At 34.9% G+C, this 23,394-nt stretch overlaps 2 protein-coding genes across 6 annotated transcripts; one reads left to right on the top strand and one right to left on the bottom strand.

Moving 5' to 3' along the window:
• The first annotated feature begins 14,539 nt into the window (after positions 1-14,539).
• On the top strand, positions 14,540-19,762 carry LOC142530907 (uncharacterized). Of its 5 annotated transcripts, none has more exons than XM_075636823.1 (8): positions 14,540-14,784; positions 15,344-15,449; positions 16,030-16,246; positions 16,346-16,407; positions 16,482-18,087; positions 18,172-18,374; positions 18,480-18,663; positions 18,743-19,762. In XM_075636823.1, the coding sequence occupies exons 3-8, from the start codon at positions 16,096-16,098 to the stop codon at positions 19,342-19,344; spliced, it is 2,808 nt and encodes a 935-aa protein (XP_075492938.1). In that variant the 5' UTR covers positions 14,540-14,784; positions 15,344-15,449; positions 16,030-16,095; the 3' UTR covers positions 19,345-19,762. The 5 variants fall into 5 exon arrangements, with proteins under 5 accessions (XP_075492938.1, XP_075492936.1, XP_075492937.1 ...); XM_075636822.1 differs by having other exon boundaries at positions 14,541-14,784; positions 16,023-16,246; XM_075636821.1 differs by having other exon boundaries at positions 14,540-15,449.
• Positions 19,763-19,936: 174 nt separating this feature from the next.
• On the bottom strand, positions 19,937-22,792 carry LOC142530908 (rop guanine nucleotide exchange factor 3-like). Its single transcript, XM_075636825.1, has 7 exons — positions 22,165-22,792; positions 21,849-21,965; positions 21,587-21,741; positions 21,352-21,426; positions 20,817-21,125; positions 20,384-20,728; positions 19,937-20,299 (listed from the first exon to the last, which is right to left on the bottom strand). Exons 1-7 carry the CDS (start codon positions 22,469-22,471, stop codon positions 20,180-20,182), a joined length of 1,428 nt encoding a protein of 475 aa, XP_075492940.1. The 5' UTR covers positions 22,472-22,792; the 3' UTR covers positions 19,937-20,179.
• Between the last annotated feature and the right edge of the window lie 602 nt (positions 22,793-23,394).

The raw sequence follows: 23,394 nt of genomic DNA, 5'->3' as shown, positions 1-23,394 counted from the left end.
TGTGGATCACGTATAACACTTGCAATTACAACTGTCAAACCGGTCAACCTATGGCGAGATAGGCCAATCCGCCAATCCGGTGGGATGGAATCCCCAATCTAAGGCAGGTTGCGGGTTAGATGGGCCAGTATGCGGATTGATCCACAAAATTAAAAATCAAAATAAAAATAAATAAAATACAAAATCATTATAATTAATTAAAAATTTCATTTCATTTCATAATTATATATATATATAATATCAATAAAATTTCTAATTATTAATTTCACAATTTTATATTTTATATAAAATAATTAATTAAAAAAATCACAATTTTCATATAAAAATATATATATCACAATAAATTCATAACTGTTGTGAAAAAGTAAAAATTTATGGTAAAAAGTAAAAATCTCAAACTCTCAAAATTTACCAAATTACACACTTTATAATATTTTTCTCTCTACTCAATTGTATCAAATCTTTACAAATGGAGACCTATTTATAGGATTTCTTTGGAAAACAATCCAAAAACAATTTCATCATTACATACATCATCACACACTAATTTTTGAGAATATTCAACACCTAATTTTACCTAATTTTCAACATTCAACATTATAATTTTCAACACAAATATTTTTCATATTTTCAACACTCCCCCTTGTGATGATGATCATGATACAATGATGTCTTCATTACGTGATTTTGTACTACCTCGTTAAAAACCTTACTAGGAAAAACCCATTGGTATAAAAACCATAGTAAGGGAAAAAGAGTGCAGTCACGTAAGCTCCCCCTCATGTTGACACGAACAATTCTTCACAAATTTCGTAGATTGCGCATCCCAATATTATATATGTGCTTTATGAATATTGACGTAGGAAGTGCCTTTGTGAAGAGATCTGATGAGTTTTCACTTGATTGAATGTGACGAACATCAATACATTTATTCTTCTCTAGCTCTTTGGTGAATGCGAAGAACTTAGGAGGAATATGTTTAGTTCTATCGCTTTTCATGTATCCTTCTTTCATTTGAGCTACACATGCATCATTATCTTCATATAGTATCACAGGCTTCTCGTCGAATGATAATCCACATGAGATTTGGATATGTTGGCTCATTGATTTTAACCACACACATTCACGGCTTGCTTCATGTAGTGCAATAATCTCGGCATGATTTGATGAAGTTGTTACAAGCGTTTGTTTCTGTGAACGCCAAGAAATTGCAGTGCCTCCACGAGTAAATACATATCCAGTTTGGGAACGTGTCTTGTGTGGATCAGATAAGTATCCAGCATCGGCATAACCAATTATACTTGGATTAGCATCTTTTGAATACAAAAGTCCCAAGTCTGTCGTTCCTCGTAGATAACGGAATATATGTTTAATTCCGTTCCAGTGTCTCTTTGTTGAATATGTGCTAAATCTTGCCAACAAATTTACGGCAAAAGATATATCAGGCCTTGTACAATTTGTAAGATACATAAGGGCACCGATAGTACTTAGATATGGTACTTCTGGACCAAGAATATCTTCATCATCTTCACATGGACGGAATGGATCCTTTTCTATGTTTAATGATGTAACAACCATTGGAGTACTTAAAGGATTTGATTTATCCATATTAAAACGTTCAAGGATCTTTTATGTATAATTTGTCTGCTGAACAAACATTCCACATTCTTTTTGTTCAATTTGTAAACCCAGACAATACTTGGTTTTTCCAAGATCCTTCATTTCAAATTCTTCCTTCAAGTATGACAGAACTTCTTGAATTTCCTTATTTGTTCCAATGATGTTTAAATCATCAACATATACAGCAATAATTACGCATCCGGATGTTGTTTTCGTAATGAAAACACAAGGACATATTGAATTATTTACATATCCCTTTTTCATCAAGTAATCACTTAGCCGATTATACCACATTCGGCCGGATTGCTTTAACCCATATAATGATCTTTGTAATTTCACAGAATAACATTCTCTGGGTTTTGAACTTTGTGCTTCACGCATCTTAAATCCTTCAGGGATTTTCATATATATATTACTATCAAGTGATCCATATAAGTAAGCTGTAACAACATCCATAAGACGCATTTCTAAATTTTCAGATACCGCCAAGCTAATCAAATACCGAAACGTAATTGCATCCATCACGGAGAATACGTTTCTTCATAATCAATTCTAGGTATAACGTCTACTCGTTTTAAAATGCGGAACTATTTTTTTTTTTTGAGCTCTCATTTTAAAAATTAACATTTAAAATGATCATATTTATTTATCAATGAAAATATCACAGTTAAAAATAACCAACATCGACGTAAACGTAATCATGAAAATCCTCTACGTAAATAAAATGTTTAACTCCTCTCCAAAAACCATCACTCAAAATGCGGAAAAACGCGCGGTCCTCGGGTTATGTCACCTCACCAAGACTGCCTACTCAGAGTTCAGCACCTCCTGTCTCCTGCTCAAAATGCTCACCTGCATCACACACGTCTAGTGAATCTAAAGACTCAACACACATATACCAGTAATAACAAGTACATATACGTAGCACAAAGCAGTGAAAAATAGCATAATCAACATACATTTCACGAGCTTAAAAACATGAACATAAGCGTGTCGTGTAAAATGGTAACGTGTCAAAACATGTCTCATCATGTTATCATATCATATGCATAACTGTAACCTGTCCAAAACATGGTAATAGCATGTATCATCGTATCAGCATATACATGTTAAAATCTTAATTTGAATTCCGTTCATTAGCTGTGACTTTCGTATCATCATGTCATCATGTCAGTCGATGGATCCATCTACGTGTAACCGCGGTACCCGGCGGCGAGGGTCATCAGCGACGGCATTACCCGCCCACTGAGCCCGAGCCTATCATGTCATCAGATCATGTCAATGGAAATACGATCGTCGGGCTCCCTCTGGGGCCTTCTCCCGTAAACGGGCTCCCTCTGGGGCCTTTTCCCTCACGATATCTCCAATCATATCATCGTGTCATCGTGTCAGTCACAACTAAATCACTTCCTTCAAAATGTGTCATCATATTCATCACTTAATAAAATCATGCATATACATAATTTTTCCTTTAAACCAAGCATGCATCATAATTATCATAATAGCATAAAAATCGTAAACATGATGCATAATCATTTAAAATATTATAATTTGTGCTCAGGGCGCTGCCAGGACTAAAATCTCACCCCGGGTGCAAAATGACCATTTTACCTCTGGAAACCCAAAAATTATCATTTCACTCCTGGACCTCTAAAATTGACCCAAAGCATACCAAATTCCTTAAAACATCCCAAAACATTTTTAAAAGCATTCCTAGACGTAAACTCGAGCTCATAATACAACTTAACCGATTCGTTTCAAAGCTTGGACCGGGGTCCCGGTTTTAACCCGAATTGAACCGAAACTAAACCAAATTTTCCCAAACTTAACCCATCCTTAAAACACACTCTAACAGCCCCTAATCTTCCCAAAATCAGCCCCTTAACCCACGGCTAAACCTGCTGTATTAAATGGTTTTCTCGGCCACCCTTCCTTTGAGCAATCACCAACCTACTCATGGCCCAACCCCTCACACATCGGTCCTCCCCTACAGCACCACCTGTCCAGCCCTCAAGACACACTATTAGAACCTTAGTGACTCATCTAAACTAAACCAAACTCAAAGAAAATAAAACGGCTGCACACTAAACGTAGGACCCGATCGCCCCTCTTGCTCCAAACTCTCGGCTCTCCACTCGTACACGTCCAGCCGATTTCTAAACCCCATGCCAGCGACTTGACACCACCGGCAACCTCTAGATACTCAAGAACCGCGGCCCCTCGCACCAGGAAATCATTAGAAAGAAAGAAAACGTGAGAAAGAAAATGAAACATGCAAGTTTTCATGTAAAGTTCCTTCAAAGATATTAGCATGACATAGATCATAAGCTTTTCATAAAATACTGAAATTGACAGTGAATATATGGCGTGTATGAAGCAGAAATAAATGATACATGCGTGCCTTATGATGTGTGGAAGAACAAGAATGACTCGAGGGAGCCGTAGATTTTTTTCTTTGCAACAAGAAGCCAAAAACGTGGCCTTCAGCTGGTGCTTTCTCTGAAACCGAGGGGGAGGAAATTTTGAGTGGGGGTGTCGGCTGCTGAGAGGTGCAAAATGGCTAGGTTTAGGGTTAAGGGTGCATTATATAACAATTAAATGACTAATTAACCTATTAATGGGCCCTAATATTATTTTAAAGATTTAAAACCGATATTTAAGCTCAACAAACCTAAAAGTAGGCCCATTAAATCCCAACGCACTCCTGAAAAATATTTCGTGTTGAAAAGATTTTGAAAATATTAACCGAACTATTAAAAAGTCCCTCGATTCGATAAATTTTGCGTACTGTAAAAACTAAAACACTGCGGTTAAAAATACCCAAATAAAATCCCATTTTTGAAAAATACATTTAAAATGTTTTAAAATTAATATATAAAACAAATCGTGTAATAAAATAATTTTCCTGAGAAATCTCCGGACTCTGATCCTCGATCGAACGTGAAATGCACCTATAAACCCTAATGCATGAACTTTTAAAATTTCATGAATTAAATCCTATCATGCATGAATTATGCATAAAATAATTAAGTACATTTAGAATCCAAAATCAACATAAACGTAAACGTATAAAAATTCTTAAAATCATCAACGTATAAAAATGTTCATATCATCTCATATCTCATAAATCATAAAGCGGAAAACATGTGGTCCTCGGGTCGTGTCACTGCACCAGGTTTGCCTACTCAGAGTTCAGCACCTCCTGTCTCCTACCCAAAATGCTCACCTGCATCACACACGCCTAGTGAGTCTAATGACTCAACACACCTGTACCAGTAATAACAAGTACATATACGTAGCACACAGCAGTGAAAAATAGCATAATCAAAATACGTTTCATGAGCTTAAAAACATGACCATAAGTGTGTCGTGTAAAATCGTAACGTGTCAAAACATGTCTCATCATGTTATCATATCATATGCGTAACTGTGACCTGTCAAAACATGGTAATAGCATGTATCATCGTATCAGCATATACGTGTTAAAATCTTAATTTGAATTCCGTTCATTAGCTGTGACTTTCGTATCATCATGTCATCATGTCAGTCGATGGATCCATCTACGTGTAACCGCGGTACCCGGCGGCGAGGGTCATCAGCGACGGCATTACCCGCCCACTGAGCCCGAGCCTATCATGTCATCATATCATGTCAATGGAAATACGATCGTCGGGCTCCCTCTGGGGCCTTCTCCCGTAAACGGGCTCCCTCTGGGGCCTTTTCCCTCACGATATCTCCAATCATATCATCGTGTCATCGTGTCAGTCACAACTAAATCACTTCCTTCAAAATGTGTCATCATATTCATCACTTAATAAAATCATGCATATACATAATTTTTCCTTTAAACCAAGCATGCATCATAATTATCATAATAGCATAAAAATCGTAAACATGATGCATAATCATTTAAAATATTATAATTTGTGCTCAGGGCGCTGCCAGGACCAAAATCTCACCCCGGGTGCAAAATGATCATTTTGCCTCTGGAAACCCAAAAATTATCATTTCACTCCTGGACCTCTAAAATTGACCCAAAGCATACCAAATTCCATAAAACATCCCAAAACATTTTTAAAAGCATTCCTAGACGTAAACTCAAGCCCATAATACGCTTAACCAATTCGTTTTAAAACTTGGACCGGAGTCCCGGTTTTAACCCGAATCGACTCGAAACTCAATCAATTTTTTCCTTAACCTGTTGTCATACCTTAAAAACACTAAAATGGTCCTAGCATCTGAAAATCGGCCTAAAATCTTACGGCTAAAAATTCCAGGAAAGCTCCCCAAGTTCGGCCCTATCATATTATACAACCTCATGCTCTTCCCTTTCCAAACTCACGCCTCTAGCCTTCTCCCACGTAACCAGCCTTTAACCACTCACATATAGACTACCCTAGGCATCCCCTGGACACAAAGAACTCACGGCCCTAACCCCATGCAGCCCCCACTAACAACCCGATCGCTAGAGACCCACAAACGCCTAAACTGCACTTCCTTGCACTCGGTTCATTTGTGCTACTCAAGGTTCAGTCCAGCAGTGCAAGGGCCCTCCCAGGACAGGGTTCGGACCCATCAGAAGTAGATCTAATGCCTGGACTCACCCTGGCACCAACAGATCCCCCTTACCCTCCATATAAGCAAAACCCGAGCCCCACCACGATTTCATCCCCTCGCCTCTACCACTCACAGCAACAACGACAAGTGTTGCTTTCAGAACCACACCCCGACATCTTAACAATCTTTTAACAACCCTGAGCCGCAGCCCCTTGCACAAAATCAGAGAAGAACGTGAGTAACATTTAAAAGAAATGCATGACATGGGTAAAAACCGAAGGAATCCTTCCTGTTCATGGACAGATCGAATAAATTCATGCATCATACAAACACATCAGATATATATATATATATATATATATATATATACGTGAATGATGCAGAAGTACACAGCGTGCCTTATGATGCTTGGTGCAGAAACGCTCGGAGGAACACGGAACGTGGAAGGAAATTGAGCTTGGAGGAAAAAGAAGCACCGAAATCTTTGCTGCTGCACTCACGAAGAGGTTGGCCAATTGGAGGGGGTGGGCGGCTGAGTGGAGGGTTATTAGGTTAAGTGGCGAGCTTAGGGAATAATTAGTGTTAAATATATAGATAATAATTTAGTTAATGGGCCCTTAATTCATGTAATTAAAAGGTTAAAAAGGTGTTTAAGCCCAAAAGTTTAAAAGTAGGCCCATTAAATCCAAACGCACTCTCGAAAAATATTTCGTGTTGAAAAGATTTTGAAAACATTAGCCGAAACCTCAAAATGTCCCCCGATTCAATAGAATTTGCGTACCGTTAAAAATAAAATCTTGCGGGTAAAAATACCCAATAAAATCCCATTTTTTTAAAAATACACTTAAAAACACCTCAACTTAATTTATAAAATAAATCGTATATTTAAAATAATTTTCCTGAAAATTCTCCGGTCCTCGTTCGAGCGTGAAATGCATCTAGAAACTCTAATGCGTGAACTTTAAAATTTTCATGAATTAAATCATATCATGTATGAATTATGCATAAAATGCATAAAAATAATTAAAAACAATTTAATAAAATGAACAAGCATTTAATGTTTTAAAACAATTTAATAAAATACCAAATAAATTTAATAATTTGCATGCATGTGGTTCACATGGACCTTCAGATTTTCGGGACGTTACACCAGGCCTTTGAGAAAAACCTTGCGCAACAAGTCGAGGTTTATATCTTACTATTTCATTTTCTCATTTCGCTTTCGAATAAAAACTCATTTGTATCCAACAGGTTTTACACCTTCAGGTATAAGGACTATAGGTCCAAAAACATTACGTTTATTTAGCGAATCCAATTCAACCTGGATGGCTTCTTTCCATTTTATCCAATGCTGCCGATTTTTACATTCACCAAAAGATTTTGGTTCATGATCTTCATTATTATTTATGATGTCGATTGCCACATTATAAGAAAATATATCATCAATTTCTTTTATATCTTTTCGGTTCCATATTTTTCCAATATTAATATAATTGATAGAGATTTCATGATTCTCGTCAGTTTGTGGTTCTGACAGAACATTTTCATCTTCATGTATTTCTTCAGGCACACCATTCTCTATTTTGTGATCATCATGTGTTTCTTCAGGAACATCATTCTTAGTTTGTGATCATCGTGTTTCTCTATGAATTTTCTTTTTCGAGGATTTTTATCCTTGGAACCGACTGACCTTCCAAGCTTCAGGCGTTTAATGACATCATGAGTATCTTCAATTTGTTTCTTCGGAATTTCAATTCGAGCAGGGGCATTTGCAGCATGCATATATGATTTAGTTACCCCTTTTGTGTCTGCAAATGCATCTGGTATTTGATTTGCTATTTTTTTGCAAGTGCACAAATTGATGTACATCTTTTTCACATTGTTTTGTTCTTGGATCCAGATGTAACAATGATGATACATACCATGTAATTTCTTTTTCGGTATGTTTCTGTTCTCCCCCTAACATTGGGAAGATTTCCTCATTAAAATGACAATCAGCAAAACGTGCTGTGAACACGTCGCCTGTCTGATGTTCAAGATATCGAATGATTGATGGACTATCATAACCAATATAAATTCCAACATTTCTTTGAGGTCCCATTTTCTTTCGTTGCGGTGGTGCAATAGGCACATACACCATACATCCAAAAATTCTCAGATGAGAAATGTCTGGTTCTTTACCAAATGCAAGCTGTAATGGGGAGTATTTATGATATGCACTTGGTCTGATGCGAATTAATGAAGCAGCATGTAAAATTGCATGTCCCCATATAGAAATAGGGAGCTTTGTTTTCATAATCATTGGTCTAGCAATCATTTGCAGACGTTTAATCAATGATTCAGCCAATCCATTCTGTGTATGTACATGAGCAACAGGATGCTCAATAATGATTCCCATAGACATACAATAATCATTGAAAGTTTGGGAAGTAAATTCACCAGCATTGTCAAGTCTAATTTTCTTGATTGTATAATCGGGAAATTGATTCCTCAATTTTATTATTTGAGCAAGTAATCTTGCAAATGCAACATTTCGAGTTGACAATAAACATACATGTGACCATCTGCTGGAGGCATCAATCAATACCATAAAGTATCTGAATGGTCCACATGGTGGATGGATTGGTCCACAAATATCACCCTGAATACGTTCAAGAAACATTGGTGATTCAGTTTGGATTTTGGCTGTTGATGGTCTTATAATAAGTTTTCCAATAGAACATGCTTTACATTGAAACTTATTATTCTGAAAGATCTTCTGGTCTTTCAGCGGATGACCATGTGTATTTTCTATAATTCTTCGCATCATTGTTGAACAAGGATGTTCTAATCGATCATGCCAATTGTTTAATATTGAAGAATTATCAACTACCATGTTTGATTCAATGTGACTTATATGTGTATAATGCAATCCAGTAGGGAGCATTGGTAGTTTTTCAATCACATATTTCTTTCCTGATTTATATGTGTAAGACACATATACTTCTCATTCCCTTCATTCATTGTTTGAGTATAATACCATGAGAATATATATCATTAAAACTCAACAAATTTCTTTTCGATTGTGGTGAATATAAAGCATCATTAATCAAAAATTTTGTACCATTAGGTAACAAAAATTGTGCTTTACCACATCCTTTAATCAAGTATACAAGACCTGATATTGTATTCACCGTTGTTTTTGTTGGTTTTAGTTCGAAGAAATATTTTTTATCTCGGAGGATAGTATGCGTTGTACCACTATCGGGTAAGCAAACTTCAGCTTTGCTCATAGCATTTTCCATATTTAAACTTCAAAAAAAATATGAAATGAAATAAAATTACTGACAATACATATGTAAATATAACACATATCATAATTGTACAATAAAACATTATTATATGAATACATTAAAAATAAATTATTGTACATTTATATTCTATCATTATATTGTTCATTTTCAGAGAAATCATTGAGAAAATCAGTAGCATCAATATTGTTCATTTCTATCCCACCAACATATTGATCATTTCCAGAGAAATCATTCATAAAATCAGCAGCATCAAAATGAGTTGAATCACTCAAACGGTCACTTCGTTCAGTGAAGTTGGTCTCTTTTTCTTTCCCCTTTATCGATTCTTTATAGAGCTTGCAAAGGTGCTCAGGGGCTCGACAAATACGAGACCAATGTCCTGGAGTGCCGCATCTGAAACAAGAACTTTCAAATCTTTTCGAGTGATTTTCATTAACACTCATGTTCTCATGATGCTTTTTCTGTGGATGGTTCGTGACGCCTTTTTGAGATGAGTTATAAAAATAACTATCTCTATTATTTTCAAAACCACGGCCTCGACCACGACCACGACCAATTCCACGTCCACGACCACGACCTCGACCTCGACCAAAACCTTGTCTCTGGATTTGATTTTGGTTTTCAGGTTTAAATTCATTTTTACTCACAGCATTTATTTCTGGAAATGCTGTTGATCCAGTGGGTCGGGACTGATGATTTCTCATTAATAGCTCATTGTTCTTTTCCGCCACAAGAAGACAGGCGATGAGTTCAGAATATCTCGCAAATACACGCACTCTATATTGTTGCTGTAAAGTTATATTTGATGCGTGAAACGTGGAAAATGTTTTTTCAAGCATTTCCGATTCTGTAACCTCATGTCCACAAAATTTTAGCTGCGAGATTATTCGATACATCGCTGAATTATAATCACTGACTTTCTTAAAATATTGGAATCTTAACATATTCCATTCATCACGGGCGGTCGGAAGTATAACTTCCCTTATATGTTCAAATCTTTCTTTCAATCCTTTTCACAGAGCCATGTGATCTTTTTCGATGAGATATTCACATTTTAAACCTTCATCGAGATTTCGACGCAAAAATATTATAGCTTTTGCTTTTTCTTGTGATGAAGATATATCATTTTCTTTAATGGTCTCGCTTAGACCCAATGACTCAAGATGCATTTCTACATCGAGAGTCCATGACATATAATTTTTTCCCGTGATGTCGAGCGCAACAAATTCGAGCTTTGTCAAATTTGATATGGTGGTACTAAAAAAAATTACGATGCATTTTATTAGTTAATGAATATTGCAATACAAAGTAATGGATAAACAACAAGTACAAGCATTTGTAAAAATAAAGAAAACACACGAGGATGATATTCTCCGATAAATAAAAAACTCGTGAGTATGATAACAAAAATAATTAAAAATAATCTTGAGAAAGCCATCTTCTTTTTTCTTCGAAAATTTGATGAAGAATAATTTTTAGAGAATATGAGAAAGTTGGAGTGATTGAAAGAGTTTGTGAGATTATATTTATAGGGCAAAAACTAGCCGTTTTGTTACCGTTTATGACCGTTGGTGTACAAAAAAATAAATGTATGTATTTGTATAATTTTATAGTAATAATATGGTGTATATAATATTAGTCATGTTTAAATAATTATGTATATCATATCACATTATTATAATGAAGTGTCATAAGTTATTTTGTTTAAAAACCTTATAGGCTTTTATACTTGTCGTATCTCTTACCGGGAGTGTGGGATGTCGTCTTAACATCCTCCCAGGATTTATAACAAGTTTTTGAAAAATTTATTTTTATTATTTCTAATAATAACATTATATTATATATTAAATATATACACAATAAATAAATAACAGTACAATAAATATTATTACTTTTGTTACCTTTTTCTTCTGTTTGGAGCTCGGAAAATTATGGAGGACTTTTAGAGCTTCGTGCTGATAACATGTTGTGAAAAAGTAAAACTTTATGGTAAAAAGTAAAAATCTAAAACTCTCAAAATTTACCAAACTACACACTTTATAATATTTTTCACTCTACTCAATTGTATCAAATCTTTACAAATGGAGACCTATTTATAGGATTTCTTTGGAAAACAATCCAAAAACAATTTCATCATTACATACATCATCACACACTAATTTTCAATATTCAACACCTAATTTTACCTAATTTTCAACATTCAACATTATAATTTTCAACACAAATATTTTTCATATTTTCAACAATAACGTAAAAAAATTATTATTTTTTATTTTTCTTCGAGGCATGCGGCCAACCCAAACCTTCCTTGGGTTGGCCCGCCTAGTCCCGCAAAAGTTGGCCCATTTAGGCCTGTTTTTAAAAGAGCTGAAAATTTTCAAATCAACCCTACTTAAATTGTGTGGCAGGACGAGCTAACCCAACGAACTCAATCCAAGTAAAAGACGTTTTTGATGGGCAAAACAATGTCGCAATCACTCGTGTGCGTTTTAAACAATGAAATATCAAATTTTGCATGATGTTATATTTTCTACAAATCAAATAAATGGTTGAGAGCTAGGATATCGTATGTAGGAAGTATTTAAAAACAATAATAAAATGCACCAAATATATCAAAATATTTGAGTGGCTAACAGTTTTGTGCAAACGATAAAAAAATTCTGCATTTTTATTACATCCAGTGTTCGGCTGGAGATAAAAATAATCATGTTATTCATATTTTTCAATTTTTTTATTCTCATATTAAATATAATTTATTATTTAAAAAAAAAACTATTCATTCCAAGAGAATAAAACGACGATATATATGCGTCTCTTGGCACATGATACGTGTTTGTAGAAAAAATTATGGTGTTAGAATGAATAATTGTTACTTTAAAATTTATGATTTGTTATAATATTTTTTTATAAGAAGATTTATATGATCATCAAAAAAATCGAAAATTTAGATAAATATGAAGAAATATTTTAATAGGTCTAAATTATCGAAAAGTGGATAAGATATACAAATTATAGATGAAATACAAATTTAATAAATATATTTCTATGATTTTTTTATTAGGTATAAATGAGAGAATTTTTGTAATTTGGGATGAATTTGGTATTGAAAAGAAACACACAATGAATGACGTAAAAAGTTAATTGTTTTAGTTTTTGCCTTGTTACGCAAAATTATAATTGGTGTTAATAATGCACCATAATATTCTAATCTGCATAGCATCTCAAATATCATGTTTTGATTGCTATACTGAGCGGAGACAATTATTATGTTCTAACAATCTCTCTTCCAATAATTTCACTCTTTACAATCAGAATCGAACTCATGATCTCGGCTCTGATACTGATTGTAGAACCGTCACTTTAACAAATGTTATAGATAATGGTAACAGTGACACTCTAATATTTTAAATCGCACAGCAGCTTAAACACTACGTGTTGATTGATCTATCAAGCAGAGATAATTATTTTACCATAACAATCTCTCTCCCAAAAATTTCACTTCTTGCAATTGTTGAAAATCGAACTCATGACTTTGGATTTGATCCCACAATTGTATGACCGAATGCTTGTCTCTTTGTCAAAAGATATAACTGATGGTAATTGTACAAATCAAATATTTTAAACCGTACAACAACTCAAACGCCATATTTTGATTGCTTTCTCAATAGATATAATTATTACACCCAATAATCACTTTATATTATTAATGCAAACTTTTGACCAACTAAATGACCATATTATATATATACCAACTTATAAGATATAACCCTTTAATTAATTTTTTTTAAAAAAATTAATGATCTTTTTCAAGGTAATTTATATGTAGAATTATTTCTAGAATACCATATAAAAATATTCGTAGAAGCATAATTCTCTAAGTTTTTAAATTGGTAAAATGGGTGTGTAATTGTTTTATGAGTGAATTTGCTTTAAAATCTCCAAAATCAAAGTTAATTTTGCATTCAATTTCTGTCAAAAATGTTTGTACTGATTGAAAATATAATACTAATATATAATATTTGAGCATCAACATTTTTATACCTGATACAAAAGATATGATTTTGATTATAAAATTGGAGCAACTTTATTAATATTAATATTTGTTGCAAATGTTTGAGTACTCAAAAATAATATATTAGTAACATATGTGAAATAATTTGTAGTCAAATATCATATATTAGTATCATATTTTAAATATTTTTTTATCGATTTTCATTCGAGAAAAAAAACATATGAGTCCAAAGAGTGCATAAACATATTTTTGCGGATCAGAGAGTATAAACATATAATTATTCTGATAAAAACTGAATACAAACTTATATTTGAATGTAGAGATTTAAAATTTATTATTAAGAAAACTGTTTATTAAGAAATATGGAGGAAGATGACATCTAATAAATTGGACAAAATATCGGTTGTGAAGTTTAATACAACCGATATTTTGTCCAATTTATTGGAAGTTATAAAACCCAAAAAAAATATTAAGGCAAAAATTTGTATGAAACGGTCTCACATGTCGTATTTTGTGAGACATATCTCTTATTTGGGCCATCCATAAAAAAACATTACTTTTTATGCTAAAGATATTACTTTTTATTGTGAATATCGATAGGATTGACTCGTCTCATAGATAAAGATTCGTTAGACCGTCTCACAAGAGATCTAATATGTTTTAAATAACACAAATCTATTCAATCAAATTGAAAAAAACAAAAACCAAAATAAGCTACTCAAAAGTATATATATTTTCCATGAATCTATATATTTAACATAAAATATTAAAATAAATTTTAATAAAAAACATATTATAAAATTATATATATATAATAAAAGATATTATGCACATGCAGAGCTTGTGCTCCGCATTTTACCCTTTTTTGTACAAACTTCCAAAACATTATACCTTCGCTGCTTGGCATGATGACATCAAACTATCCTCCAAATTTGTAAAATTTCATGGCAATAACAAGAAAACATTCGACTCAGAATGTCGTAATTTATAAAAAAAAAATTGAAGAAAACAATAAAAATATACACTCCCAAGAAATCTGTTCAAGAAAGAGACCCTTTCTCCATCGTTTTCTGACGGTCCCACCACCCTTCAATCCCACCTGTGCACACGCAGGTGGCAAATGGCATATGTAATACAAGGAAGATAATGCCTCCCCTCTTCCTTCCATTTACAAAAGCTAGAGAGATATGTCTTCTCTCTCACACAGACAAGCACTGTTACTTTCACTTTTCCAACCTTTGCTTATTTTCTCCCGGCTTTCGGACTTTAATGGCTATTTTGCTCCATTTCTAATGAGTGTTGGTGGGTTTCCTATTTGGGCCACTCTCTTTTTGGTCGGTTTGGAATTAGATACGCTCCCACCTAAGCAATAAAGTTCCATCTTTCTGCATTTTTCTTGGTTAGCGTTTGTGGGTATGCTTGTAAATGCTGCCAAGATTTAATCTTTTTTCCCTTTAGCTCTTTGTTCTTGTTCTAAAGGTTTAGTGTAAAATGTGGGGAATCCAATCGTTGTGACAAAATAGCGATTTCTCAGAGAAAGATTTTATATCTTGATCCGGAGTTTTCATTTCCCAAATGGGCTTCAAATTTTATGTTTGAAGGAATCTGATGTTGTTGAATGTTAATTAAAGGGATTAAAGATTGATCGTCGCTATAGCCTTTGAAGCATGCATACACATAGCTCAATGCTTGATTGTTTGATGTGATCATATATTCTATAAGATTTACTTGAAGGCAAGTTTGGATGACTTACATATTCTAATCAAATCTTGAATTTCTCAAATGGATGGAAAGATTGCAAGAAATTTCTGGTAAAATAGTTCTAATTGCAGTATGCATTTTGAATCTTGGGTCGAAACAGAAGATCCATGAAGGCAAAATGCTGTTTTCTTGACAGAAACAGAAAGCTAAATTAATTTGAGCTATACTCTTTTGTACATATGTCTGCATGTTGGATCCATTTTCAGGTAACTATCCTATTTTGAAAATTTGCATTTTAATTTACTTCTCAAGTACGTCTATATATACATAGAAATTATAATCTTCGTTTTTCTCGCTGATTTAGTTCTTTTATGTCTTTTCTGTAAGTTGAAGAGTTTTTAGATGTAAAACATAAGTATGTGTTACATTTTTAAAGTAACTGCGTATGAAATTTTTGTATGACAAGAAATTTTGTTGACAAGAAATTTTGTTGCTCGGTCTTGAATTTCGACCGCCATGGTTAGAACATTGTCTTTAAGTATATGCCTTTGCTTCCAAACACGAGTCTTTTTCACGAAAATGTGATGTCATGGAATGGAAGTTCATTGCGTTGGATAAGACGAAGAGAGCATTTTTTGATGGCTGACATAATAGAATCAATTGCAAGCATATCTACCGAATTATCCGTTTGTTTGTGGATACCAGCATAGTTGTTTCGAAAATATTAGTTGGAGCTTGTGTTTATCTGGATTATTGATATTGCTTCTAAGTACCTTTTTTCTTCTTTTCTTTTTATTTTTCAACTTAATTCATCAATTGGCAATTAATTTTTTATTTAGCTTGCAGGTTGCAGCAGACAGATAACTAAATGATTGCATGACACTGAAGTGAAAACATCACACATCACTTGTTATGGCTAAGAGATCGAAAAGACGCCCTTCACGGGGTGAAAGGAATCAAGCAAGTTGTATATGGGGTTTGATTAACGTATTTAGATTTGGTCATGGTCGTTCCACCCATAGATTGCTTGGAAATAGAATGCGAGCAAGCAAGCAATGTGTTGGTAAGATTGATGCCTGCAAGTCTCACTCTTTTTCAAGAATCAAGGTTATTTTTAATCCGATACCTGTTTTATTTTAACTCAATTCCTGTGATTCTGCAGTTGCTCCTTCGAATGCCAAAATAATTCTATCTGGCCATACTGAAAAATCTGAAGTAGTTTCTGTAAGTTTAGGTATCTTTTCCTAGTTGCCATATTATTTATCTGTCTGCTTTATTGATTTCATCCAGAATGTCAGGATGTTGAAGAAAAGAAGATGGCAAGGGCTGTTGTTGTCAAGACTAGAGTGAAGGCACTTATGGAAGAGGAAATGTTGAACGAGCGAGGTCCAACAAAGCAGTCAAATGTCTCCGATACGGGTTTCGGGAAAAACGATTTGCAAAAAGGATCTCGAGTAAAAAAGAATCACAGGCGAAAAAACAAAGCTTACAGTAGTTACTCAGGCAATATGGAAGTTTCCAAGTTCGATGCTGAAATTTGCTTAATGCCTGAAGAATCTCGTGAACCCCAATTGCAAAACTCGTCGGACATTCTTGATCTTGAAATGACTATGGAAGAGTTAGCATCCTGGATTAATGAGAGAAACACAAAGTGCACGAACCGTGATTTATGTAGTGAACCTCATAATCCAGCTGGTCAGACTGTCGTGGTTGGAGAGAATATAGTTGCAGCAATAAAGGCACTTGTAGAACAGAGACTAAATGACTGTATAAATTTAGGGGAAGAAGGGAAATGTTGTTCAAAAGAATTGATGGATACCTTCGGTTCAAATGAGGGATTGTTCTTAAAACTGCTACATGATCCAAACTCTGCTCTGGTTCAGCACATACAGAGTTTAAAAGTTGCTCGGTTCGAAAAAGACCAAAAGCTTGGTTCGGTGACTGAATCCCATGTGTCTGAAGAGAAGCCAACAAACTTAAAAGATGATGGATTTAGTAGCCGTAAACAGCACCACTTCTTCCGCCGAAGGAGCAAATCTCTTGATAGCTTCACTTCTGAAAGAGATGAGGAAATTGTAATCTCAAGGCCTGGATCTAAAGGGTTACAGAGCCCTGATACTGCTGCCAGATATTCACCACATTCACCATGTAATTTTGTTAATAATCCACACAACGAGAGAAATAGGTCCCAGTTTTCTTTCAGTGAAATTAAAAGAAAGCTCAAGAATGCAATGGGAAAAGAGAGACATGGAATTTCTTATGATGGTATTATCCACGGATCTTGTTCTAAGCAACAAAATAGGAACAATATTGAGGATAAAGGTCAAATGGTAGAAAATTTTGGCTGGAAGTCTCCTAACAGGAACCATTTCTACTCTGAAAGATTTGAGAATCCATCTACCATTCTTAAGAGGGGTGAACAAGCCAGCAAATCAAGAGATAAAGGTTTGAAAGCTGTGAAGGAAATATTCCAATATCCGAATTTTCTGGAATCTAACATCTATATTGAAGCTAAGAAGCATCTCTGTGAGATGCAGAATAATGTAGATGTAAATGCAGATTCAACGAGTCAGCAGCTGCCCAAATCCTTAGGTGGGACACTTTGTCTACCTGAATATAATAGTTCCCCTTTCTGCATCCCGAGAAAACATGTAGATGACATCTTCATAACTGCCCTGATTAGATTATCTCCGCATGGCATAGTTAAAAACAATGTTAGTACGTTAGCGCAAGAAAATCATATCACTCGAGCAAGTCTGGATAGGCAAAACTATGAGAATATGTCATATCTCCTCTATGACAAAGTACTATCTTCCAATACCAATATCATTGTTCCCTGCCGAGAGGATCATGAAAATTCCTCAGAAATTCAATCCTGTACAGAGCATAACACTATTCTCGAAGGTGAATATTGTTTATACAATAAAAATTGTTGTAAAGTCAAGTAACTCCACTGGTTGGTGCTGAAATTTTTTCTTTGAGCTACAGTTCCTAGTTATTCTTCAAAACTTTTGGGGATTGAAGAAATGAATGAATCAAGGCCTGATGAAGCGGGTGAAATTATTAGTGTTTCTAGCGAGTTACCCAGCAATGCAAACCAAATTGATAATCAGAATGGAGACATCCAGGAAATCGACAGTGAAGAAAGTTCTTCCCAATGCCTGAAAGATTCTAGCCTAGGATCCAAATCGGTGAAAATTCCTATTTGTTGATTCTATGCTCCCATAAAATTTCATTAGTGTCTTGTTCTCCTTATCGTTTTCTTAGAATGACCTGCATTTTCTTGTATTTTCAAGGATTTATTTAGAGAGGATCAATTATTGTCTTCTCCAGCATTACCCCCTGTGCATTCTCCAGGAGCCATGGAAACCAAAGATTCTGAGGATGCAATTAACAATACAGATCGAACCAGTCCCATGTCTGTTCTCGAGCCATTATTCACAGATGATGATATCAGTCCTGCAAGCACATCTCAACCAGGTTAGATTGCTCATAAATAATTTGGGATCTCTTCTCTTTTTATCTTTCATCTTGATATTAAACTAACTGTGGCATTCAGTTGGAAAAGGCATTGAACCTCGACAACTCCATTTCGAAGAGCAATCTCGTGCAAGTGAACAAGAAGGAACTTGTATGAAAATTTCGCTTGAGGATGAAGAATCAGCATTTGAATATGTGGAAGCTGTGTTGCTTGGTTCTGGATTGAACTGGGATGAATTTCTTTTAAGATGGTTCTCTCTCATTGAAGTTCTCGATCCTTCATTGTTTGATGAAGTTGAGTTATTTTCTAGCCGACCACGGCACGATCAAAAACTTCTTTTTGATTGTTCTAATGTAGTTCTAAAGGAAGTGTGTGAGGCACATTTCGAGTGCTTGACTGGAATATCAAGTGTTTCACATAATATTCTGCCAGTTCCAACAGGGATGGATCTAATTAACGAGGTATGGAAACGAGTCGAATGGCATCTCTTATGGTCTCCTGTGCCTCATTCTCTGGATCAGCTTGTCAAAACTGACATGGAAAACTTTGGAAAACAGCTAAGCATCCGGTCGGATATTGAGCTAACAGGTTATGATATGGGGGAAACCATTTTTGATGAACTGGTGGAAGATACTGTTCTGACCTTCGTAAATGATACTATCATAGACGATGATTCATGATACTTGGATGAAAATGTAACAATACTTTTTATTCCTCATTTGGAGAGAGCAGCATGATGCCGGAAGCTTGTGGACATACCTTGATGCTGACTAATGTGAGACTTTTTCTTGATTTTACGAGTCTGCGAATAAATTATCATTTTCTTTCCAGTTTTTCCCATGAAATAGGTGGATACCGCGAGTGATCAGAAGCTTGAAATACGGCTTCATTATGTGTTGAGTAGATCTAACCCGTTATTAGGAAACAAGGTGTTGGTGTGGGGTGCTATATATAGTTTTCTGGATTTTGTGATTGTTTTAGCGAGTGTCTGCATCTATATGTTTATAGTTTTGAGTATATGTTTAGTTTTGTGATGACAGAATGAACAAGATGAGTTGTAAATTGAAAATTATAGCTAAGGGATGCCAAGTAAAATATGTCAGAATGGAAGAAACGGGTATTGATATTGCTGATCATAAGAATCAGATTCAACGAAATAGTTATTGTATGACTAATCATCTCAGATGAGTATTACGAATGACTATTGTAATCATAGATTAGTATCCTCTTTTAATTAAGTACATGTGTTGAGATGAGAACCCATTTGAACTTCCTTTGTTTAATCATTGCATAATTTTAGTAAACATAAGCGTCAATTTCCTCCTATACATGTCAACAATTGTATAGTCATGGCATTTGAATGAAGGAGCTAATTACGTCAAAATTTCTCATTTCCGTTCTGAAAACTCGTGTCTATCAAGAGGGCTCGTAGACTCGTAAACTCGTGCGCCTACTGGCTTGTAGTCGTGTCTATTTTCATTGTCTGTTCCATGTTCGTAGTAGTTCTTGAAAAACCTACTCTTGTTTCTTCATGGTCTTATCTACAAAAAGAACATCATCAATCCAGGCAACAATGTTGAATGCCAAGCTTTCCAACACTCTGGAGTAGCTCTCTAGAATTGCTTGTCCTACATCCTGCATGCACGAACCGAATCATTCATTTCCGTGTTGAAATTAATATCAAGATATTCGATTAACGAATTTGGACAGGAGACTTACCATGTTGTACTGGATTTTACACATATCAAGTGTCGTTTGAGAAAGTTTTGGGTATCTGAGTTTCAAACATAACAATAAGGTATCGGCTCTGTTTGCTAAGAGATGATTCTTGTCACTTCGATCTATGTCAGACACAAGGTCCTTAACCATGCCCCATGATGATTTTGAGTGAGCCGTGAACATTTTACGACGCCAAGTGTACATGGACGCCTCGACTTTGTCCGCCAGTTCGAGGGCTTCGTGTTCCGAACATATGTTGAGCGAGTCAAGAAGATGATCAGCTGAGAATTTCTCAGCATTGTACATGTATTTGTAGATTGCATCTCCTACACTTGCTTTTCCACTCTACAATAACATAAAACCAGATCATATGGTAAGATTTAGGACATTATAGGTGATACTAACATTTAGCATTCAGAATTGAGTTTATTACCTTAGGAAGAGAGGCCATGAACGATTCTGGAATCTGCATTTCAGCAAGAATGCCACTGTTTATAGCCATAGCAGCCTTGTGGATTTGGTTGGCAATGTCGCGCTTTTTTCGTAAATGCTTCTTTGATTCCTCAGAGAGCCCATCTGTGGGTATGCATGGAACAGGCAACCACCACTTCTCTTCTTCTTTGTGTACAGGTTTCTGAGGTTGAATTATCCTCCTAAACGACCCAGAATGTGTCGAATTCCCTGATATGCTACCTTGTTCTGCATACCAAAACTCAGTCTCCTTAAAGCTCTCCAATATGTCCTGTTCAGTACATCGGTTTTATCCTCAGTTTCACCTCCAAACATTCTTGCTTGAATTGATAGAAAGTTCAAGACGGATAGCGAGAACAGTAAAAAATTTCTTCATGTTTGACTTCAAAATTCGCAGTAAGCGATTTTTTCTTGCTATTTTTGGATATGAAACGGCGTTTTAACACATCCCCGAAGGGAAATGACATAGCGTATTGTTTCGAATTTCAAATATTTACCAGTAGCATTGCATCAAGTTTCTTCAAGGCAGGAAGGTTGATGCAAATGTCAGGTCTTGGTCTACTTGTCATCACCTGCAAATGAATTCTTCCTCGTCATTAAGACGCAGTCGTCCCTCGGAAAAAATAATATGACGTGCCGAAAAAAGCAACTAAATTCTTGGATCCAATGCTGTTAAATATGGCCTAAAAACTTAGTTGTTGAGTGTGCGTAATTGTGTATGTATAGACGCACCTCTAAAGTAGTCCCATCTTTCAAACTATGCAAAGTTGGACTCAATTCCACCATGTAATCACATACAGATAACAGACAATTCATTTCTCTTTTCCACATCATCTTCCTATCAAGATTCAAAGGCTCTAATCTCTGATGCTGACCAAATATTGAAGCTGCATCACATAAAACTACAATTAGATGCAGCCTATAAATAAAAACAAAATTTCAAAAATACAAAACCCGCGTTCGATTAAACTTCCCGTGGAGTTTCAAATCTTACCATAGAGATTTGTGATGGCATTTGAGATTGTGATAGCAGTGGGCACCCCTGTACCACTTCCAGACATATCCTCTCCCAATAATAGCTTTGAAAATCTCTCCTTCATCAATTCCAACTCTGTAAATTATACCCAAAGCCACAAACCATTGACACTAAACTCATCATATGAAACGAAAAATGTGCAAAAATTATACTCATATATTTGTATGTACTATATACACATGAATTTGCATGACCGCAACCACAAATAGATTCTGGTCACCAGTTCTTGATGACTTCATGCATTACTTGATCAAAAACAGAGAAAAAATCTCACCTAAATCGAGTATCTCCTCATCCATTCCTAGCTTGTGCTGCTTCATGCATAATCTCGCAAGTGCAACTCTGGCTGGAGACTTGAGGCCCTGCCAGCTGAGTGGAGAGGCTGCCTCAGAACAGGTGATGTCGTCCGCTTGCCCCGAAAACGCCGAGATCTCGGAATTAGTCCTGCAGTAGGCGAAAGAATCGCCACTCGAAGCCGAGTAACTCATGGTTTCTGTGTTTAATGATGGACCAGTAGAAAGTGAAGGGCGATATCCCAAATCATTGTTCTCATCATGAGAATTTGACGTGCTTCTGTCCATTTTCTTGATTTTTCACTATGTAGGCTTCTGGTTTAATGTGTTAGGAACCAAAATCCGCAATGGAAAACTGTCTACTTCTGTCAAGAAATCACTTAAATATTATCATGCCATAAAAGAGACAATATTCTTGAAACGAAGAACGCAGAATCCGCAGAGAAAACTTGTATATTTTTGTCAAGAAATCACTTGAATAAGTTATAACAGAAAAAGGGGTTTGAATATGAAAATCTTATATTCTAATTTTGAATGCGAGAAACTAGCCGGGAACTGCAAAAAGTTATTGAAATAGAAAAGGCAAATATTCGATAATTGAAGATCTTTATCAAGAAAAAGAGCAACTGTCATTGTTTATATCAGAACTTTGGATTTTTTTTAAGAAAATCTTGATATATTATCTTTTATACCTTTTGATTAGAGCAAGTAGAGTTTGAAATTCAAAGAGTTAGAAGTTAATTTGAAATTGAAACAGTTCCCTCTACATATCTGCAATAACTTTACCTTAAAGAAAGCAAAATTTGTTCATGCGAATACCATGTGGTCGGAATCTTAAACTACAAGCCATAGTTGCTAAAGATGTTGAAGTTTCATTCTGAGAGGAAAATAAAGCCAAACATCAACTTTAAGTTGATCAAAATATGCAAAAGTTTGATATTTGTGTGTAGAATGAATGGATTACATGATGAGTGTACTTATATTAAACATTTTTTATACAGAAATATTTATTTAATTAAGTATATTTTAAATAATTTCTTTTATTTAGATTGAATGGCCTTTTGCAATAAACTTATTTTATTTATTTTTTGTTTTTAATATTTATCTATTTTTATTTTAGGGGTTATGTGATTTTTTTTTTATGAGGAATAAAAAAATATCAAGCTCAATTATCATGATATAACGATAAAATATTTGGAGGATAACGTGAT

Source organism: Primulina tabacum, chromosome 17 (genome assembly GCF_025594145.1).
Source record: "Primulina tabacum isolate GXHZ01 chromosome 17, ASM2559414v2, whole genome shotgun sequence".
Classification (NCBI taxonomy): Eukaryota; Viridiplantae; Streptophyta; class Magnoliopsida; order Lamiales; family Gesneriaceae; genus Primulina; species Primulina tabacum.
The sequence above is the reverse complement of the archived record's forward strand: the minus strand, read 5'-3'. Positions and strand labels throughout refer to the sequence as shown.

Coding starts and splice junctions, on each gene's coding strand:
- LOC142530907 (XM_075636823.1), top strand. CDS start 16,096: ATGGCTAAGAGATCGAAAAGACGCCCTTCACGGGGTGAAAGGAATCAA. Junction 18,088..18,171: donor GCATAACACTATTCTCGAAG/GTGAATATTGTT, acceptor TTTGAGCTACAG/TTCCTAGTTATTCTTCAAAA. Junction 18,664..18,742: donor TGCAAGCACATCTCAACCAG/GTTAGATTGCTC, acceptor TGTGGCATTCAG/TTGGAAAAGGCATTGAACCT.
- LOC142530908 (XM_075636825.1), bottom strand. CDS start 22,471: ATGGACAGAAGCACGTCAAATTCTCATGATGAGAACAATGATTTGGGA. Junction 21,966..22,164: donor TGAGGAGATACTCGATTTAG/GTGAGATTTTTT, acceptor TATAATTTACAG/AGTTGGAATTGATGAAGGAG. Junction 20,729..20,816: donor TCATGGCCTCTCTTCCTAAG/GTAATAAACTCA, acceptor ATGTTATTGTAG/AGTGGAAAAGCAAGTGTAGG.